Raw genomic sequence first — 17,066 nt, forward strand, 5'->3', positions numbered from 1 at the left:
TGATCACTGTCATGGTTGTATTTATTAAAAGGTGCAATTCTATTGTATGAAATGTCAGACATATATTGCTTGTTAAATGACATTTGCATTTTTAGAAAGAAAATATGACCAGAGGTCTTCAGTATTCCATTTTTATTTCTCTTCTTAAGTGATACATCTACATAATATCATTAAATCATGATGGACTCTCATTACAAGTACTTGACAAAAGGATTGCTAAAAAAATCCCCATATTTTATTTATAGTTACAATGATTGTGCATAAACAACATTTCTATACATTCTGACATGTGTTTCAGGGACTGAGCCTTTCAAGGTCTAATACTGAACAGTTCAGCTCTTTTAACAATCACACTTTGAGATAATAGACACAATGCAAACAGAAGCTTTCATGACCAACTCTTAAATACAATAGAACGTAGACTCTAACTGCCTCTGGTCCTTCGTCTGAGCTTTCTATGAAGCACAACATTGACCAATTGTTGCGTTTGCCATTATGCACTGAACTTAGGCCAGGTTTGCCCACCCACACCCTGTTAAACCATTAAAGGAAATAGTATGTGGTAATGGTATAACGTGTGTGTGTGTGTGTGTGAGATCAGCTGCTTAAAGGGATAGTTCACTCAAAAATGAAAATGCTCTCATCAGTTACTCACCCTCATGTCATCCCAGATCTGTATGACTTTCTTTCTTCTGCTGAACTGCAACATACAGTTTTAGAAGAATGTATTTTGCTTTGTTGTTCCTCACACTGCAACTGAATGGGTACCAACATTTTGAAGCTCCAAAATCACATAAAGGCAGGATAAAAGTAATCCACAAGACAGTGGTTAAATCTATATTTTTAGAAGTGATATGATGGCGTGGGTGAGAAACAGATCAATATTTAAGTCCTTTTTTACTATAAATTCTCCTCACTGCCCAGTAGGTGGTGATATGCATGAATCATGCAAATCAGTGTTATTTTAGTTAACAAAAACAAACTACAATCATTTTAATTAACTAAAATAAAAAATAATTGGAAATAACAAACTAAAATAAAATGCATCTCAAGTTCATTTTAGTTTTAGGTTTTAACATAATACATTTATGCATTTGGCAGACGCTTTTATCCAAAGTGACTTACAGTGCACTTATTACAGGGACAATCCCCCTGGAGCAACCTGGAGTTAAGTGCCTTGCTCAAAGACACAATGGTGGTGGCTGTGGGGCTTGAACCAGTGTCCTTCTGATTATCAGATTACAAGTTATGTGATTAGACCACTACACTACCACCACTCCGCATAATAATAAGTGGGACAATTTTGGAATTGTTTCTTTTCTTGACACTATGAATTATGATCCAAATTACAAATAATCTAACATTACCTTTAAAGAAAGCTTAGGATGTCTTCTTAGTCAAAAGTAAATATTAAAAAATATCCAATAGGCCTACTGAGAATTAGTGTTGTCACCATAAAAGTCAGTATTGTTACCAGTGAAATTTCACGGTTCTCGATACGAATTTCGATACCACAGCAAAAATATGCTATGATAATGTGCTATTGAACACATAAGTTTAATTAATTTTAATTATTATTTTAATTACTAATTATTATTGTTTTCCAGAACATGTTTTAAAGTTTAATTGAATCATCAAAATGGTGTCTAATCTATTAATTCTTATAATTAATTATTTGTATTATTATTACTACAGAGAACATTACATTTTAATATACAGTTGTATTGTTAATATACTTGTATTACATTTTTTTTATTTACTTCAATTTCAAGCATCTAACTTTAATTTTAAATCGTGCTTTTATTATGATGCGTTTTGACGGAAGCTTCACTTTTACGGATAAACAGTTCGCGTCACGGTCCAGTGTGACCTCTCACGCCACACGTTCCTTTTCTCACGCAATAATTAAAGTCGCGGAGCAAAGAGGACTCTTGAGAGCGCACGGACAGACACGATAGAGCAGGCAGCACCGAGTTATTCAGACCAATCGGGGAAAGCAACTAACCCTTATTTAAATTAATATTTACAATTATTTTTTATATTTTCTTCTACACTTCCACATCATAACATTAAGTTAACTTTTACATGTTTATAAGCTTAACTCGATTTACCTAAAAGTTCTGTCATTTTCTTTACCATTTCTTTTCCCACCAGTGGTCATGAAATAAGTTCTGCCACACATCCCAGAGTAAAATTCATACATTTTAAACCTCAAAAAGATAAAGGGATAGTTGACCCCAAAATATAAACTCTCTTATAATTTACTCACCCTTATGCCATCCCAGATGTATATGACTTTACTTCAGCAGGACACAAAGATTTTTTAGAAGAATATTTCAGCTCTGTAGGTCCATACAATGCAAGTGAATGGGGTCTGAAACTTTGAAGCTTTAAAAAGCATATAAAGGCAGCAAAAAAGTCATCCATAAGACTCCAGTGGTTTAATCATTGTCTTCTGAAGTGATTCCATCTGTTTTGGGTGAGAACTGACCAAAATGTAATTCCTTTTTCCACTGTACATCTTCCAATTGCAGTCTACAGGAACGACCATGATTTCAAGCTCGATTACACTTACTAGTAGAGTTCGCAGAGTTCTAGATGGTACTGGGAAATATGATTGAGCTTGAAATAGACTTAATATATTAGATCTTAAGATTTAAGAATTGATTCTAAAGAAATTGATTTAACCACTGGAGTCATATGCATAACTCTTATGCTGCCTTTTTTAGTGCTTCAAAGTTTTGGGTCCTGTTGACTTGCATTGTGAGGAACTACAGAGCTGAAATATTCTTCTATAAATCTTAATTTGTGTTCAGCAGAAGTAAGTCATATACATCTGGGACGTCATGAGGTTGAGTAAATTATCTGAGAACTTTGTTTTTTGGTGAACTATCCCTTTAATCGTTTACTCCACAAAGATTAGTTTAGTAATGATTATAATCATGTGGATACAATGTGGATCAAGCTTAAATGTATTTTGTCACTTTGCCCATATTCACCCTATATTATAAAATGTGCAACATTTACAATCCACATTAAACATGAAAATACCACAAGATAGAGATAACACAAGACTGCCCATAGAAATGTAATGTTAGACTTTTTAAATTACACCAGTAAATGCTCAGCTTTGGCAGCAATAAAAAAATGCTAAAACAAAAACTAACCTGAAACTAAAAAAAAGAAAATGAAACAATATAACAGACAAACTGTGAAAACTAACAAAACTAAATTGTAATGACAAATTGAATGTCAAATACAAATAAAAACTACATAAAAAATCCAAAACTATAATAACGCTGATGCAAATCGGCAAAATCCAAAGACCGTGAAAGTGGAGATTGATAGTAAAAAGGGATTTAAATATTGATCTGTTTCTCAAACACACCAATCATATCACTTCTGAAGACATGGAGATATTTTTCCAAAAATCTTTGAGTTCAACAGAAGAAAGTTATACACATATGGCATGAGGGTGAGTAAAAATTGAGAGAATTTTCATTTTTGGGTGAACTATTCATACCATTGTACCATTGGAAATACATACAAATCATTGTAGTAACATCATGCGTGACACCAGGGAGAATTACATCTATAGTGCACACAAATTTCCCTTATTTCCCTTATAATGTTCACAAACATACTGCACTGATTTGATCTCGCAAACCAGTTTGCACTCACACATAAAGAAAACGTTTGGCTGCAAAGTAATTCCACGTTTATTTCTCTCAGTTAAAAGCTGTAAGCTGCGAAGAGTACATCCATCTAAAATGGAACTTGAAATGAGCACAATATTTGATCATAATATTAGATTTGAATTCAGATTTAAATTTAAGTTACCGCTTTCAAATCTGTCTTGTGTGAAGAAATGGTCCAATATTTGAAGAAGAAAAAAAAGAGAGAGAGAAAAACTTAACTGGTCTCAATAAACCACTGAAACATATTACAAAATTAACTTTTGTTTAAAATGTTACATTTAACACTTTCAGAAAACACCATGGCAAATGGGGGATTCAGTAAGTATATAAAGATACAGTATGACCCAGAAAATGGGATTGCTCATGTGCATAGCATTAGACATTCAACATCATGGCAATCATGATCAAACCTGCTTTAAAACCACATAAACATACTGCTCACAGATTTCTGCTTGTTAAAATGAATAAAGACCACTACATATGAGGCTTATTAATGCTTTTCTCCTGTACACCCTTGAGAGAGATGGAGGGAAGTCTTTGACAGTTCTTTAGTTAAACACTAGATGGAGACACACCATAACTTTCCCTAAACCTCAGTTAAAACAAGCAGCCACGTTAAAAAAAGATTCTCACACAATACCTCACATAGTGTTACAGCTCAAACCACAAAGTCAGTTTGAATTTTTTTTTTTAAATAAGTTTTAACATGCTTTGTTAATATCTCACGCACAAACCAGTTGAAAACGATAGTCTGTATATGCAGTCTGTACATACAAGCTCACTTTCCTGTTCCCAGCGAAAGACTGGGTAATGGCATGAAGGACATACAATAGACCCAGGCCATTACCTCCCCGTCATTGCCCCAAATAGGGTACATTTGCACTCTAACTCATTACAGCTAAAATTAATTAACCAATTACCATGTTGACTATAAGACTTTGGCTTTTGAGCGAATAGATCAAAGCAACTTCAAGTTTCCAAAAAGTCCCACATTGGCGGTTACATTTATACATAAAACTATAGACATGCTAATAGATCCTACTGTGTGTGTGTGTGTTTGTGTGTGTGTGTGTATATATATATATATATATATATATATATATATATATATATATATATATATATATATACTGGTTTGTTGCATGACATTATAAATCTCATATATCATCTTTCAAACAAATAGCAAAAAGTGAAGTGTGGCAAAAGAAAGAATGGAGGAAGAGGGAATCAATGCTTGTCTTAACGTCTCTGCCGATTAATAGCTATAGATACAACTTTCAATACAGTTTTAAGAAAGATAAAGACAGTTTTTTTTTTTTTTCTTCACTCACACAAGCAGAATCAAAAACATTCTATTAAGGATTGCAGTTAAAAACGTGCTGTGTTCCCTGGTAAAACAAATATACAAATATAAATGCTAGTTTGTACTGTTGAAACAAATGGAACCCAAAGCAGCTTAAATTTATATTTAGTCTTAATTTTACTCAAACAAAATTGAAGAGACATGGAATAATATTAAAGAGTTTAGTTTTACTTTAATAGATATAAAATCTTTTTCGACAACCATAACTTATTTCCATTAGGTTTGTTTTCTCTTAATAAATCCCTTATGGACATAAGCGTTGATACCACACATAAGAATATTCAGTTAAACAATCCCCTTTCCAAATACATTATGACATACAATATTAGAAAACTGGGATTAACGAGATCTGATCTGTACAGCATCTGTAACCCACAAATCTTACCTCAAGTTACAAAGTTGCTGTTTAAATTTGACACATCGTGACTGTTTACCTTTAAATGTTCACTTTTCTTTAAAATGTAGCTATCAAATACATCTAATACATTTCATTAAATAAATAAAATCTCATGTTTGTACTTAGTTGTAGGTGATTTCACTCTCTCTTTCTCTTTGTGGAATGGTTTCTCTCCACATCCCAGGCCCTCATCTGCAGGATCCGGCAGTTGAGGGGACTGTCTCATGGAAAACGTGGCAGAGAAATAGGACATGCTATGGAAGAGAGGAAAAGTGCAAAACCTCTCCTTACGCCTTCCCGTCAGTGCCATTTTTTTCATTGGCAGTGTTAACTGTGGTACCGTCAGGTTGTTGGCTGTCCTTCCGAGGAGGCATCCTTTCGTTTATTCGGTCCAGGCCACGAGCTTCTTCAAAGTTGCGGATCTTCCGTGTAGGAGAGAAGCCTTGGATGGCTGCCGAAAAAAAAAAGAAAAACAAGAGAAGAGGTGGTTAGGAAAGTATGTTAAGTCGAGCTTATTGTAAACTTTCAATGCTGAGCTTGACAAACCTTAAAAAGACAACTTTTAAAGTGGGTCCCTAATTCCATCTAGGGCTGTCAATCGATCATTTCTTAAAATGGAATTAATTACATGCTATGCCGATTATTAATTATTTTAATTAATCACAAATAATATTATTTGCAGAGAAAAGCCCACAAAGAAACAATTCAATATCTATTGATTGAATAATCATAAATAATTATATTAAAACTTTATAAATATAATATATGTAATAATTTATATAATAAGAATACTTTAGATTATTGTGGCAGATGAGTAAAGTATTTATCACACAACACAAAGTGTCTTTAGAAGGCAATATATTATATCCATATCATTTAACACAAGCCTATAATTGGCCTACAGTCCACAGACATCTATTTTGCAATTTAATTCATCAATCTGTCTGATGTAGATTTATGTGTATGTAAGCATGCATCTGAAGGATGCTTTTGAAGTGTCTTTGCTTTGTTGTCACAAATGCAAAAACAACTCCTCATCATGTGCTGTCTGCTGTCAGTGGCGAGTTGCTTGTACAGCTGGAGTTGCGCCAACTGCCCCCTGCGGACTAAGATTTTTTTAAATGCACTATTTTTATAATTACTCTCACTGTATAAATGTGTTAAATTGACAGCCCTAATTCAGTCACTTGTGTATTTTCTTTGTCATGGAAAGCTCAATGTGTCAAAATGAACTATGGACATTTTTAAAGTGGACCACACATAAATAATTAAAAAAAGTTTTCATCAGGACTTTTTATAGGAGACAATAAACACACACACGCACACAAAAACACATGACGCACAATACAGACTGTTCAATGAATTAGTCTTAATGCCACAAAAATTAGAACATAAATAAAAACATGAAAGTAAAGACAATTAATGGTTTACAAGTACAGGAAATACATAGTACAAGGGGGCAGCAATGAATGTAATGTTGTAATGAGTTATTTATTCTCTACAGACAGCAGTCAAACTATGTGAAACAGCTGCCAAATATAGCTACCAGATTATTTGTGAAACATATCTACTTAAATAACATACTATAATACTATAATTGATTAAAACCTTTTGAATGATTGCTTGACTGTACACAATCATAATTTGAAATAGTAATGACATAATTATTTATTATTTACAGCACTGAAAAAAATGTTTTGATTGAATGCCAATACACAAACATCTTTATGGATTATCATGCCACACCTATCTCACTTATACCTTGTAAAACTATAAAAGGTAAGAAATGCAGGGACTAAACACACACTCTACCAAATGACATGCACAAACAGGAAAGCTGCTTCTTGCACAACCAGCAGGCCTATTATGTCCTCTGGCATTTTTGAAAACACCAGGTAATTGCCAAGGTGATTCATGACTAGTTCCAGTTGACGGAGCAAACACAAGATGCCTATTCAGTCTATGATGAAGAGAAATAGATGCAGTGTTCTTCTACAGAAGGTTGCAGGATTTTGCTATATTCTCTGACACAGAAATCAGGTCAGTGACTTGTGTGTGTGTTAAAGTGTGTTAGTATGGCACACTTAACATGTCATGCCAGAGTGTGTGTTTGTTTGTTTGTTTGCACAACAGTTCAGAGACTCAGCGCATTAAAGCAGCAGGTGAGAGGCCTCAGGCAAGAGTGTTACGCCTGAACAGGAACAGACAGTCTTAGAAGTGCAGAGTCGTAACAAGATTAGAATCTGAAAATACTCAGCAGAGGGAGGTCTTGGCCTCTCTACCAATCAGATGGCAGCATGAGAATTAGCAAACTCTAGCCAGGGCCTGGGACTAACCAGCAATCCCCTCCGGTCAACAGGCAACAGCTAATTAATGAGGTAGAGCAGAGCCAGGACTGGAAGCCATGCTGCAAGAGCTCATTCCCTCACTGGATGGACACTTTAAAGTGTCTGTATACATCATGTGTGTGTCAAAAAGTCATTTAGGTTTGGAACAACATGAGGGTGAACTATCCCTTTAAGCAATCATTTTTGGTTTCAATTAAATTCTATTAAGAGCTGTAAAATGAAGGTGGTGCAAGAATGCAGATTTTCCATGATTACTTGGGGACATACACTGACTGTAGTTACTGTAGGTAAATGCAGACACAAATAGACACACAGAGGGAAAGAGAGCACAGCATATGGAGACAGGATATAACACAAAGTACTGCTTTGCCCTGAAAAGGTGAGCATACCTTGACCCTCCTTTGCTTCTATGGCGGCTGTATTAGCAAGCGCAGCAGGAAGTAGCCCAAAATGAATGGAGAGAGAGGTTATATCAGTGTGATTACTTTATACCCAAAGCATATTACCCCCACAATCACACCACAGTAATGTAGTAATATTAGTAGTTAAAGAATCAAACAGCAAGATAAAAATCAAGAGATGCACAGAGCAGACAGTGAACAGCAGTAAGTCAATTATTTTGGGAAAGAGTGATTGAATTCTTTGGATAATTAATAATACTTTTTCGAGAATAATACCTGATTTGAAGGCAAGAAAGACACAACTAATCTTTGATGTATAAAAGCTGGAACAAGAGCATAGTATTCCAAAAGTTGCAGACAGCTATTTTAAAACAGATAGTTGGGACTGTAAATTGTGATTGGACGAGCCATGTTCAAACCAGTTGCAGAATTAGAATAAATCCACACACCTTTGACCACACATTCTATATTAATGCACTAAGGGTATGTTTACACGATAACTGCTGACTTTTATTGACAGCATCCACACCACTAGGTGTCACTGTAAGACCAAGATGACACATACAAAAAGTGCACCTTTAAAATGGAATTGGCAAAAATTACAATTGTCCCACAGTCATGGCATAATTTCCACCACACCAAATAATGCTGGCCACAATGAAAGTTTTTCAAAAGTTAGTGTACTTTAAGACAACAAATGTGTCAGGAAAAAAACATGCTTGAGATAAAATATGAGAAAAGTTATGTTTGAAGAAACCAATGAAAATTAAATGTAAATATCACTTGTGAGAAAATTATTTTTATTGGGTATTTATATTTTGCCAAATTGAAAATATTTGTGTGCATTTAGTATACATACAAATTTAGCTATAAAATTATCCTTACACCCTGTCTACACCGGGAGCGTTCATTGACGCGACGTGCCGCAACGCTTGGGGCTGTCTACACTAGATGCGTCACATGAACGTTCTAAACCGTATCATTTTGGTAGTAGCGCCAGTGCATACAACGATAAATGGAACACAACACTCGGCACAACTGATGCTTCCAATGTAGATATCATTACTGATTATAATGGGGTTCTATTGCTTTTGACGCTACGCCCGGCTCACGTCCAGTGTTAGCAAGACATAGGTGTCTGCGACTTTGATTCAAAAACATTAAAAACAAATAATTTCCATCACAAGTCATTTCCACCATGGAACTATATTAAACGCAAATTAAATGTAAATTTATATATAAATCAAATAAAAATTTGAGAAGTGGTGGAAATGGCACTGTGGTGGGATGTGTGCTTGCACATACTGTGTTGGACATTTTTAGTAGGCACATTGAAAAAATTATGTGTGAAAAATATTTGAGGGAAATTTTACTTTCAAGAAGTTCATGGTGTTGAAAATGAGGAATAAAAATTGGGTATTATAATTTTGTTTATTAAACTGTTAATAGAACATTGGTCTTTTATCACAGGGCTATTGCCACCGATTAATAAAAGCAAGAAGCCACTACGTTTAATAGGTACAACCCTCTTGCGGCATATTGTTTTAATATATAATTTTTGGTAAACATGAGCAGCTCATTGGATGTTTATAGCTGGAAATAAGCTATTATGCTAAGGTCAAAGCGATTTTGATATTAAACAGGGTAGGCTAGGATACATAAAGATGAGGCCCATAGCTTCACATTTTCTTTAATTTTATTCTCAGTTCTTCAAGTCTAGGTGGCTTGATGCCCGACTCACACAGACATGAAGCTGGTCTCTTAAAGGTCACTTAGTTTTCAATATGTACTTCAAATGCTGGCATCCACCCACTGTCTCCCTTTGATTTCCCTCTCTCACTTTTCTCTCTCATTCCGCTCCTGTCTCCATCACCTCACACTCGCTCAAAGTTCTCTACACTATTGACCTTTAATGACCTTTAGCCAGGTCCTGGACACCTTGCCAACAGTTTCGCCCACTCAGAGAGGACAGGTCAATCCAGTGAGTCATCCTCTGATTAGCTCTCAGCATATTTGGAGCACACTGTAGGGCAGGTGGTTGAATTAACATGGCTTAAAATGAGCCTACAAGGGAGGGGTTTTTACAACCCATAGGCAAATAAAGAGTGTTAATATTAAAGAGTTCATGGTTGGATGTAACAGGTGTTCATTGTGTCAATAATAATAAGGTCAATTGTTTTCTTTTCAAACATTATAATGCCCTAATCATCTATAAGCATTTTAATAAATCTTGAGATCCCATAATATGGTTTTGATCATTGTATGTCCAAACATAGGGCTTGTGTGAATCTTATACACCTGTAAAGAACATGTCCAGGTCAAATTTAACTCAAAGAAATAATACATTTTATTTTGTTTAAAGAAAATTAAACCTAATTTAGAACCATTATTCTTTTTCTTTATGTTGTGGCATTCAAGTACAATTAAGCACATTTCTCTCAAATTCCCATTACTGTAATGCAAAATAATTATTTAAATTAAGTATTTGAAGTGAATTAAAGTGATAGTTAACCCAAAAATGAAAATCTCTCATCATTTACACAATGGTAAATGGTGACCAGAACTCTGAATCTCCAAAAAGGTCAAAAAGGCAGCATAAAAGTAATCCATAAGACTCCAATGGTTAAATCAGTGTCTTCAGAAGCGATATGATATGTGTGGGTGAGAAACAGATCAATATTTAAGACCTTTTTTACTATAAATCTCCATCTTTGACCAGCCCTGACCAGTAGGTGGTGATATGCACGAAGAATGCAAATCACCATAAAACAAAAGAAGAAGAATGTGGAAGTGAAAGTGGAGATTTATAGTAAAAGATAACTCACCCACACCTATCATTCAAAGATAAAAGTTTTGGCCACCATTCACTTATATTGTATTGACCTACAGAGCAGAGATATTCTTCTAAAAATATTTGTTTGTGTTCTGCATAACAAAAAAATGAAAACACATCTGGGATGACATAATTTTCATTTTCTTCATTTTTGGGTGAACTATCCCTTTAAACAGTCTGACACAGCCCAGAAAAGCTCACGCAATAGAGGTGAAGAGCACTGCCCTCATCTATATCTGCACTATAAGCTCTGATGCACTTCAGCATGAAGGAGAGAAATGCATCACATCATTGACATCTTGCACGACAAAAAAGAACGTGCTGGTACTTTTTGCTTTTATATGGGGGTGGTGAGAGCAGAGGAGAGTGCTGGATCATTTACAGTGTCATGTGGTGACCCAGTACAGCTTGAGCATCCAGGTTGAATGTGAGTGGCCTGTAAACACTTTAACAAACCCACATGCACTAACCTCCAAGACAAACCACAAACATGCTCACTTACCACTCTGTAAGGTCTGCTTGCCTCCAGACAACACTCCTAGTGGTAGCGTTCCGGTTGGGGTGAGCCCTTTGAGGGTCAGTACACTCTCACTCTCTTCCCTAAGGCACAACATACACATACCCTATTAAAGCGGTATTCAAAGGACTCCACAGCGCATAATCAATTAGCACTAGGTGGAGGGGGGAGGAAGAAGAAATATGTGGTCATTTGAAACTTTTGCAGCAGAGCCAACCTAAGAAAAAACTTGAAGATGTCCTCTGTTCCTCCATTATCAATTGCATTGTTCGTCTGGAATAATCTCTAATATAATTAGACCGCTATTCCACATGTTGACTCACTGACACTGCCTCATTAATTCTAATGGAGGAAAGTGTGTGGCGAGATATATATATATATATATAGCTCTGGAAAAAATAAGAGACCACTACAAAATTGTCAGTTTCTCTGGATTTACTATTTATAGGTATGTGTTTGAGTAAAATTAAATCTTTTGTTTTGCTCTATAAAGTACTGACAACATTTCTCCCAAATTCCAAATAAAACTATTGTCATTTAGAGCATTTATTTGCAGAAAATGACAACTAGTCAAAATAACAGTGATGCAGTGTTTTCAGACCTCGAAGTTCATATTAATTTTTAAACAACACTATACTAATGTTTTAACTTGGGAAACATTCAGAAATCAATATTTGGTTGATAACCCTGTCTTCCAAATCACAGATTTCATGCTGCTTTGCATGATATCTACCAGTCTTTCACATTGCTGTTGGGTGACTTAATGCCACTCCTGGCGCAAAAATTCAAGCAGCTCGGCTTTATTTGATGGCTTGTGGCCTTTCATCTTCACAAAGGCGAATCTACCCAACTTCAGCCTTGCTGAAGCACCGATCCTCCAACTGGTCGTCTAATGGTTAGAAGGAAACCTGGAGAGGCCTTCAGGCCACAATGACTCACACAAATTTGGTGGAGGATCGGTGATGATCTAGTGGTGCTTCAGCAAGGCTGGAATCGGGTAGATCCATGAATCAAGCCAAGTACAAGGTTATCCTGGAAGAAAACTTGCTTCCTCAACTCTGAGGATTGTTTCTTCCAGCAGGACAATGCTCCATGCCACACAGACAGGTCAATCAATGTGTGGATGGAGGACCACCGGATGAAGACCCTGTCATGGCCAGCCCAATCATCAGACCTGAACCCCATTGAAAACATCTGGAATGTGATCAAGAGGAAGATGGATGGCCAAAAGCCATCAAACAAAGCTAAGCTGCTTGAATTTTTGTGCCAGGAGTGGCATAAAGTCGCCCAACAGCAATGCGAAAGACTGGTAGAGAGCATGCCAAGATACATGAAAGCTGTATTTAAAAAATCAGGGTTATTCCACCAAATATTTATTTCTGAACTTGTCCTAAGTAAAAAAACATTTATAAATGTATTGTGTCGTTTAAAAATGAATATGAACTTGTTTTCTTTGTATAATTCGAGGTCTGAAAACACTGCATCTTTTTATGATATTTTGACCAGTTGTCATTTTCTGCAAATAAATGCTCTAAATGAAAATTGTTTTATATGGAATTTGGGAGAAATGTTGTCAGTACTTTATAGAATAAAACAAACATTTTCATTTTACTCAAACACATACCTATAAATAGTAAATCCAGAGAAACTGATAATTTTGCAGTGGTCTCTTAATTTTTTCCAGAGCTGTATATCATTATTGTGATATAAAATGACTCATTAGACGATAGGGAGAGCAGTGTGACCAAAGTCCCATATATGTGTGTGCTTTTGCTTTTTGAATAATTATGATGACCTCCCAAGCAGCAGTGAATATCTAACTATCTAATTACAGCTGTGTGAAGACTGACCTGAGCACAGAGAAGACTCTGGCCATTTTGCCGATGGCACGGATCTTATTTCTGATCACCTCCTTTCGGACAGCTGGAGTTCCACCTGCATCGACACAAAAACAGCATCGCATCACTGTCATTCCACAGGAACTTTGACCCACAAACCAGATAAAAAATAAAAATAAAAAGTTGAGATGCTGAGAATCAGCTGTATATCATTTATTGATTGTTGAGGGTTTGGAACACACACCAACACAAAGAGATTTATTAAGCATCTGATGCAAGACTGCCATTCATAACAATGCCAAATTTAATTGACTGTGTGTATTTAGACCCACACTTTTTAACCACTGAATTTCCATGAAATTTCCAAGTCATGACCTTTTCAGTCATTTGTGATTTGTGGATAAGGATTTTTAAATATAATTTAAATTCAAACCAATTCCTTAATAAATCATTCAAAGCTATTTGTGAACCAGATCTACCGATTATTTGAAAAGAACACACTCAAAAGAATGATTTGCTTACAAACCAGACATCTCTATGGCTTATGAACATCACATGACATCACTTATGTTTTTAAAAGGAATATTCTGGGTCCAATACAAGTTAAGCTCAATCAACAGCATTTGTGGCATAATGGTGATTACCACAAAAATAATTTTTTACATTAAGGCACTTACAATGCAAGTGAATTGAGGCCAATTTCTGAACGTTAAAATACTCACTTTTCAAAACTATAGCCACAATACATAAAGGATATGTAAAAATTATTTTAGTATGATAAAATTGCTTACTAAACTTTTCTGTGTAAAGTTATAGCCAATTTTACATCTTCATTGCCATGACGATGTAATGTCAACAAACTCTAAAATGACTAATTAAACAACTTTACAGCCCAAATAATACATGAGTTTAAACAAAATATTTAATTTAAGTGCTTTAATAAGATTATAAGCTTCACACTTCTGCTTTTAAAACCCTCCAAAAATTGGCCACATTTACTTCCATTGACCCCATTCACTTCCATTGCAGTTGCCTCACTTTGACCTCCATTTTTATAAAACTTTTTTTTAAGAAATGGAGAGACGAGCCTAAATAATTCCACATATGTTAATATGTCAATTTAACTTAACTTGTATTGAACATGGGAAATTTTTTTAAGCTTTAATCTACACAAGACCAATACTGTACTTATCCAATTAAATGTTTTAGAAAGCAGCATAACTAGATGTATATTCATTACTTAAATTTCCATAAGTTTTAAGATTGCAATCATTTTCATTATTTTTTCCTCGCCTGAAAAACACTTAAATTCCCTGATATTTCCAGATTTTCGATGTCTGGGACCCTGCTTCAAAGTGATCCCATAGTAGTGTCTATGCAGTATCCTATAGAGTCTATGTGTTAGATTCATGTGGTTTATGCCATTCAGAGCAGGCTGTCTGAGCAGGGATACTCATGGGACAGCATGGCCAGACATCGGACCTCCAGGGAGAGTATATCAGTGGACACTCTGATGATGACCAGACTGACAGACACTCACACTCTGCTGTGAGCACATTCTAGCTGTACTACTTTAAATAATGCCATTGAATTTGAACTAAGAGGAAATATGCAGAACAAAGAGGGCAACAACCAATCGGATATCAGCTTTACAAATTCTAAGCAATCACAACGTGCAAAACAGTAGGGTCAAGGTTTGGCTGGTTTAATTTGGCAGTTGGTAATTGTCATTATTTCAATATTATGTAGGCAAAAAGCATGCTTCTCCATTGACAGCATTTCAAAAGTAGCCATGATCAAATATAAGCTTTTGAAAGAAACATATAAAACAACTAGGGCCTTTCTGTATGGAGTTTGCATGTTCTCCACGTGTTTGTGTGGGTTTCCTCCGGATGCACCAGTTTCCCCCACAAGTCCAAAAACATGCAGGTTAAGTTAATTGGAGACTCTAAATTACTAGCCCTGTATGTGTGTGAGTGAGAGTCCCCCAGCCACTGGGGGTTGCGTCAGGAAAGGCATCCGGCGTAAAACTAAAGTCCCAATAAAACTAAGATGGCAGCATCCAGGTTGTGTACTTTCAGCAACTGCCATTGCGATGAATGGGAATGCTGACAGATAGCTCTCTCCAGGCATTTAGACTTCCTTGAAGCAAACAGAAACATATGTTCACACACACATGTATGTAAACACACTTACCTTCACATAAGTCATCACCCTCTGACATGAGTTCATCATCAGAGCAGATGTTTAGCACGTTTACCAACATCTCAGTTACTGTGAACACAGAACATTCTTGTTAGATCAAAAATCTGATGCTTTTGGTGAGCACACTCAAGTCATATTCTTTATACCACTTTACACGTTTCGCAAAAATATATGAGTTATGACATTTCAGGTTTGAGTTTTTCTGCATTCTTCCCACTAAGCAGACACAGTCAGGCACCATATACATGTCATCTACAAGGTCATTCTTGTTTAACCCCCACATAGCCTGTCAAATACTAGCAACCATTTCAGTCTCCAGCTGGCTACATTTCAGTCCCTGAAAATCACAAACCCCAGTCCAGGTCTGAGGTTTGACACCCACCTTTCTCACCCACAAAGGGCAGTGACCACGTAAACACATCCATAAAGTTGGGTAACCAGTACGGATGAGGTGAGCAGTTGAACTGTCTAATGTTCATAACGTTGTTTTCATATTTCAATACAGCGGCTGGAGGACAAACAAAGGGACAGGGACAGTTTAACATCATGCAGATTAACCATTTTTGCCATTCAAAACAGAGTTTTAAAGGATTAGTTCACCCTAAAATGAAAATTCTCACATAATTTACTCACCCTCATACCATCCCAGATGTGGATGACTTACTTTCTTCTGCTGAACACAAACAAAGATATTTATACAAACTTCTGAAGACATAGATTTAACCACTGGAGTGGTTAGCTCAAATTTTGGACCTGTTGAATTGCATTGTCTGGACCTACAGAGCTGAGATATTCTTCTAAGAATCTTTGTCTTCAGCAAAAGTCATCCACGTCTGGGATGGCATGATGATGAGTAAATGATGAGAGAATTTAAATTTTTGGGTGAACCATCCCTTTAAACTTACTACTGATAAAAAAAGAAAAGAAACCTGATTGGATGCCAATTAACTCTGGCACTGAATAAAAATAGTGAATTTATTTTTTAAATATATGTCTGAGGATGCTAACATACCTTTGTTGTTATATACATCTAGGTAATTTGGTGCTGAGAAAATGGTAATTAATGAAGGGAAGCCTGTTGTCTGACTTTTCCTATACATCCTGTACCTGAAAAAGAAACAAACATTCCAGTTGGACTGCTCAGCATGTCTATTAGCAGCTTTCAAAAATTTAACTGGGTGAATCAATACAAAAAGTCCACTCTGTTATTTTCACATAATGGTTTTTATTTTGTCAAAATCAGTTAGTAATGAGCCACTGTCCCAGATCAGCAGTTTCAGAGGAACTACATTGTATCAGTACATAAAACTAGCAAAAACTCAAATGAATAAAACTAGCATGCTATGCTAAATGCTTCAGTCTATTGCAGTCAGACTGTTTTCAGTCATATTTTTGGGCTGGTAAGATATTGCTCAAACAAACATAGCAATGTTTTGAAAGCAACAGAGCCACAGTGGTTACAATTT

The 17,066-nt window shown here is 35.7% G+C and overlaps 1 protein-coding gene across 3 annotated transcripts in view; it reads right to left on the minus strand.

Moving 5' to 3' along the window:
• Positions 1-85: 85 nt before the first annotated feature.
• The window catches only part of LOC127636178 (serine/threonine-protein phosphatase 2B catalytic subunit gamma isoform-like), a 58,708-nt gene continuing 41,727 nt past the window's right edge, over positions 86-17,066 (minus strand). For 2 of the 3 annotated variants that reach the window (XM_052116612.1, XM_052116605.1), the window contains exons 8-14: positions 16,613-16,707; positions 15,983-16,108; positions 15,592-15,669; positions 13,408-13,492; positions 11,543-11,640; positions 8,196-8,222; positions 86-5,909 (exon numbers count right to left, since the gene is read on the minus strand). In XM_052116612.1, coding sequence (XP_051972572.1) covers positions 5,746-5,909; positions 8,196-8,222; positions 11,543-11,640; positions 13,408-13,492; positions 15,592-15,669; positions 15,983-16,108; positions 16,613-16,707 — 673 coding nt within the window. In that variant the 3' untranslated portion in view covers positions 86-5,745. The remainder of the gene's footprint in view (positions 5,910-8,195; positions 8,223-11,542; positions 11,641-13,407; positions 13,493-15,591; positions 15,670-15,982; positions 16,109-16,612; positions 16,708-17,066) is intronic. The other variant, XM_052116619.1, reaches the window with a different exon arrangement.

This window comes from Xyrauchen texanus, chromosome 4, assembly GCF_025860055.1.
Source record: "Xyrauchen texanus isolate HMW12.3.18 chromosome 4, RBS_HiC_50CHRs, whole genome shotgun sequence".
Classification (NCBI taxonomy): Eukaryota; Metazoa; Chordata; class Actinopteri; order Cypriniformes; family Catostomidae; genus Xyrauchen; species Xyrauchen texanus.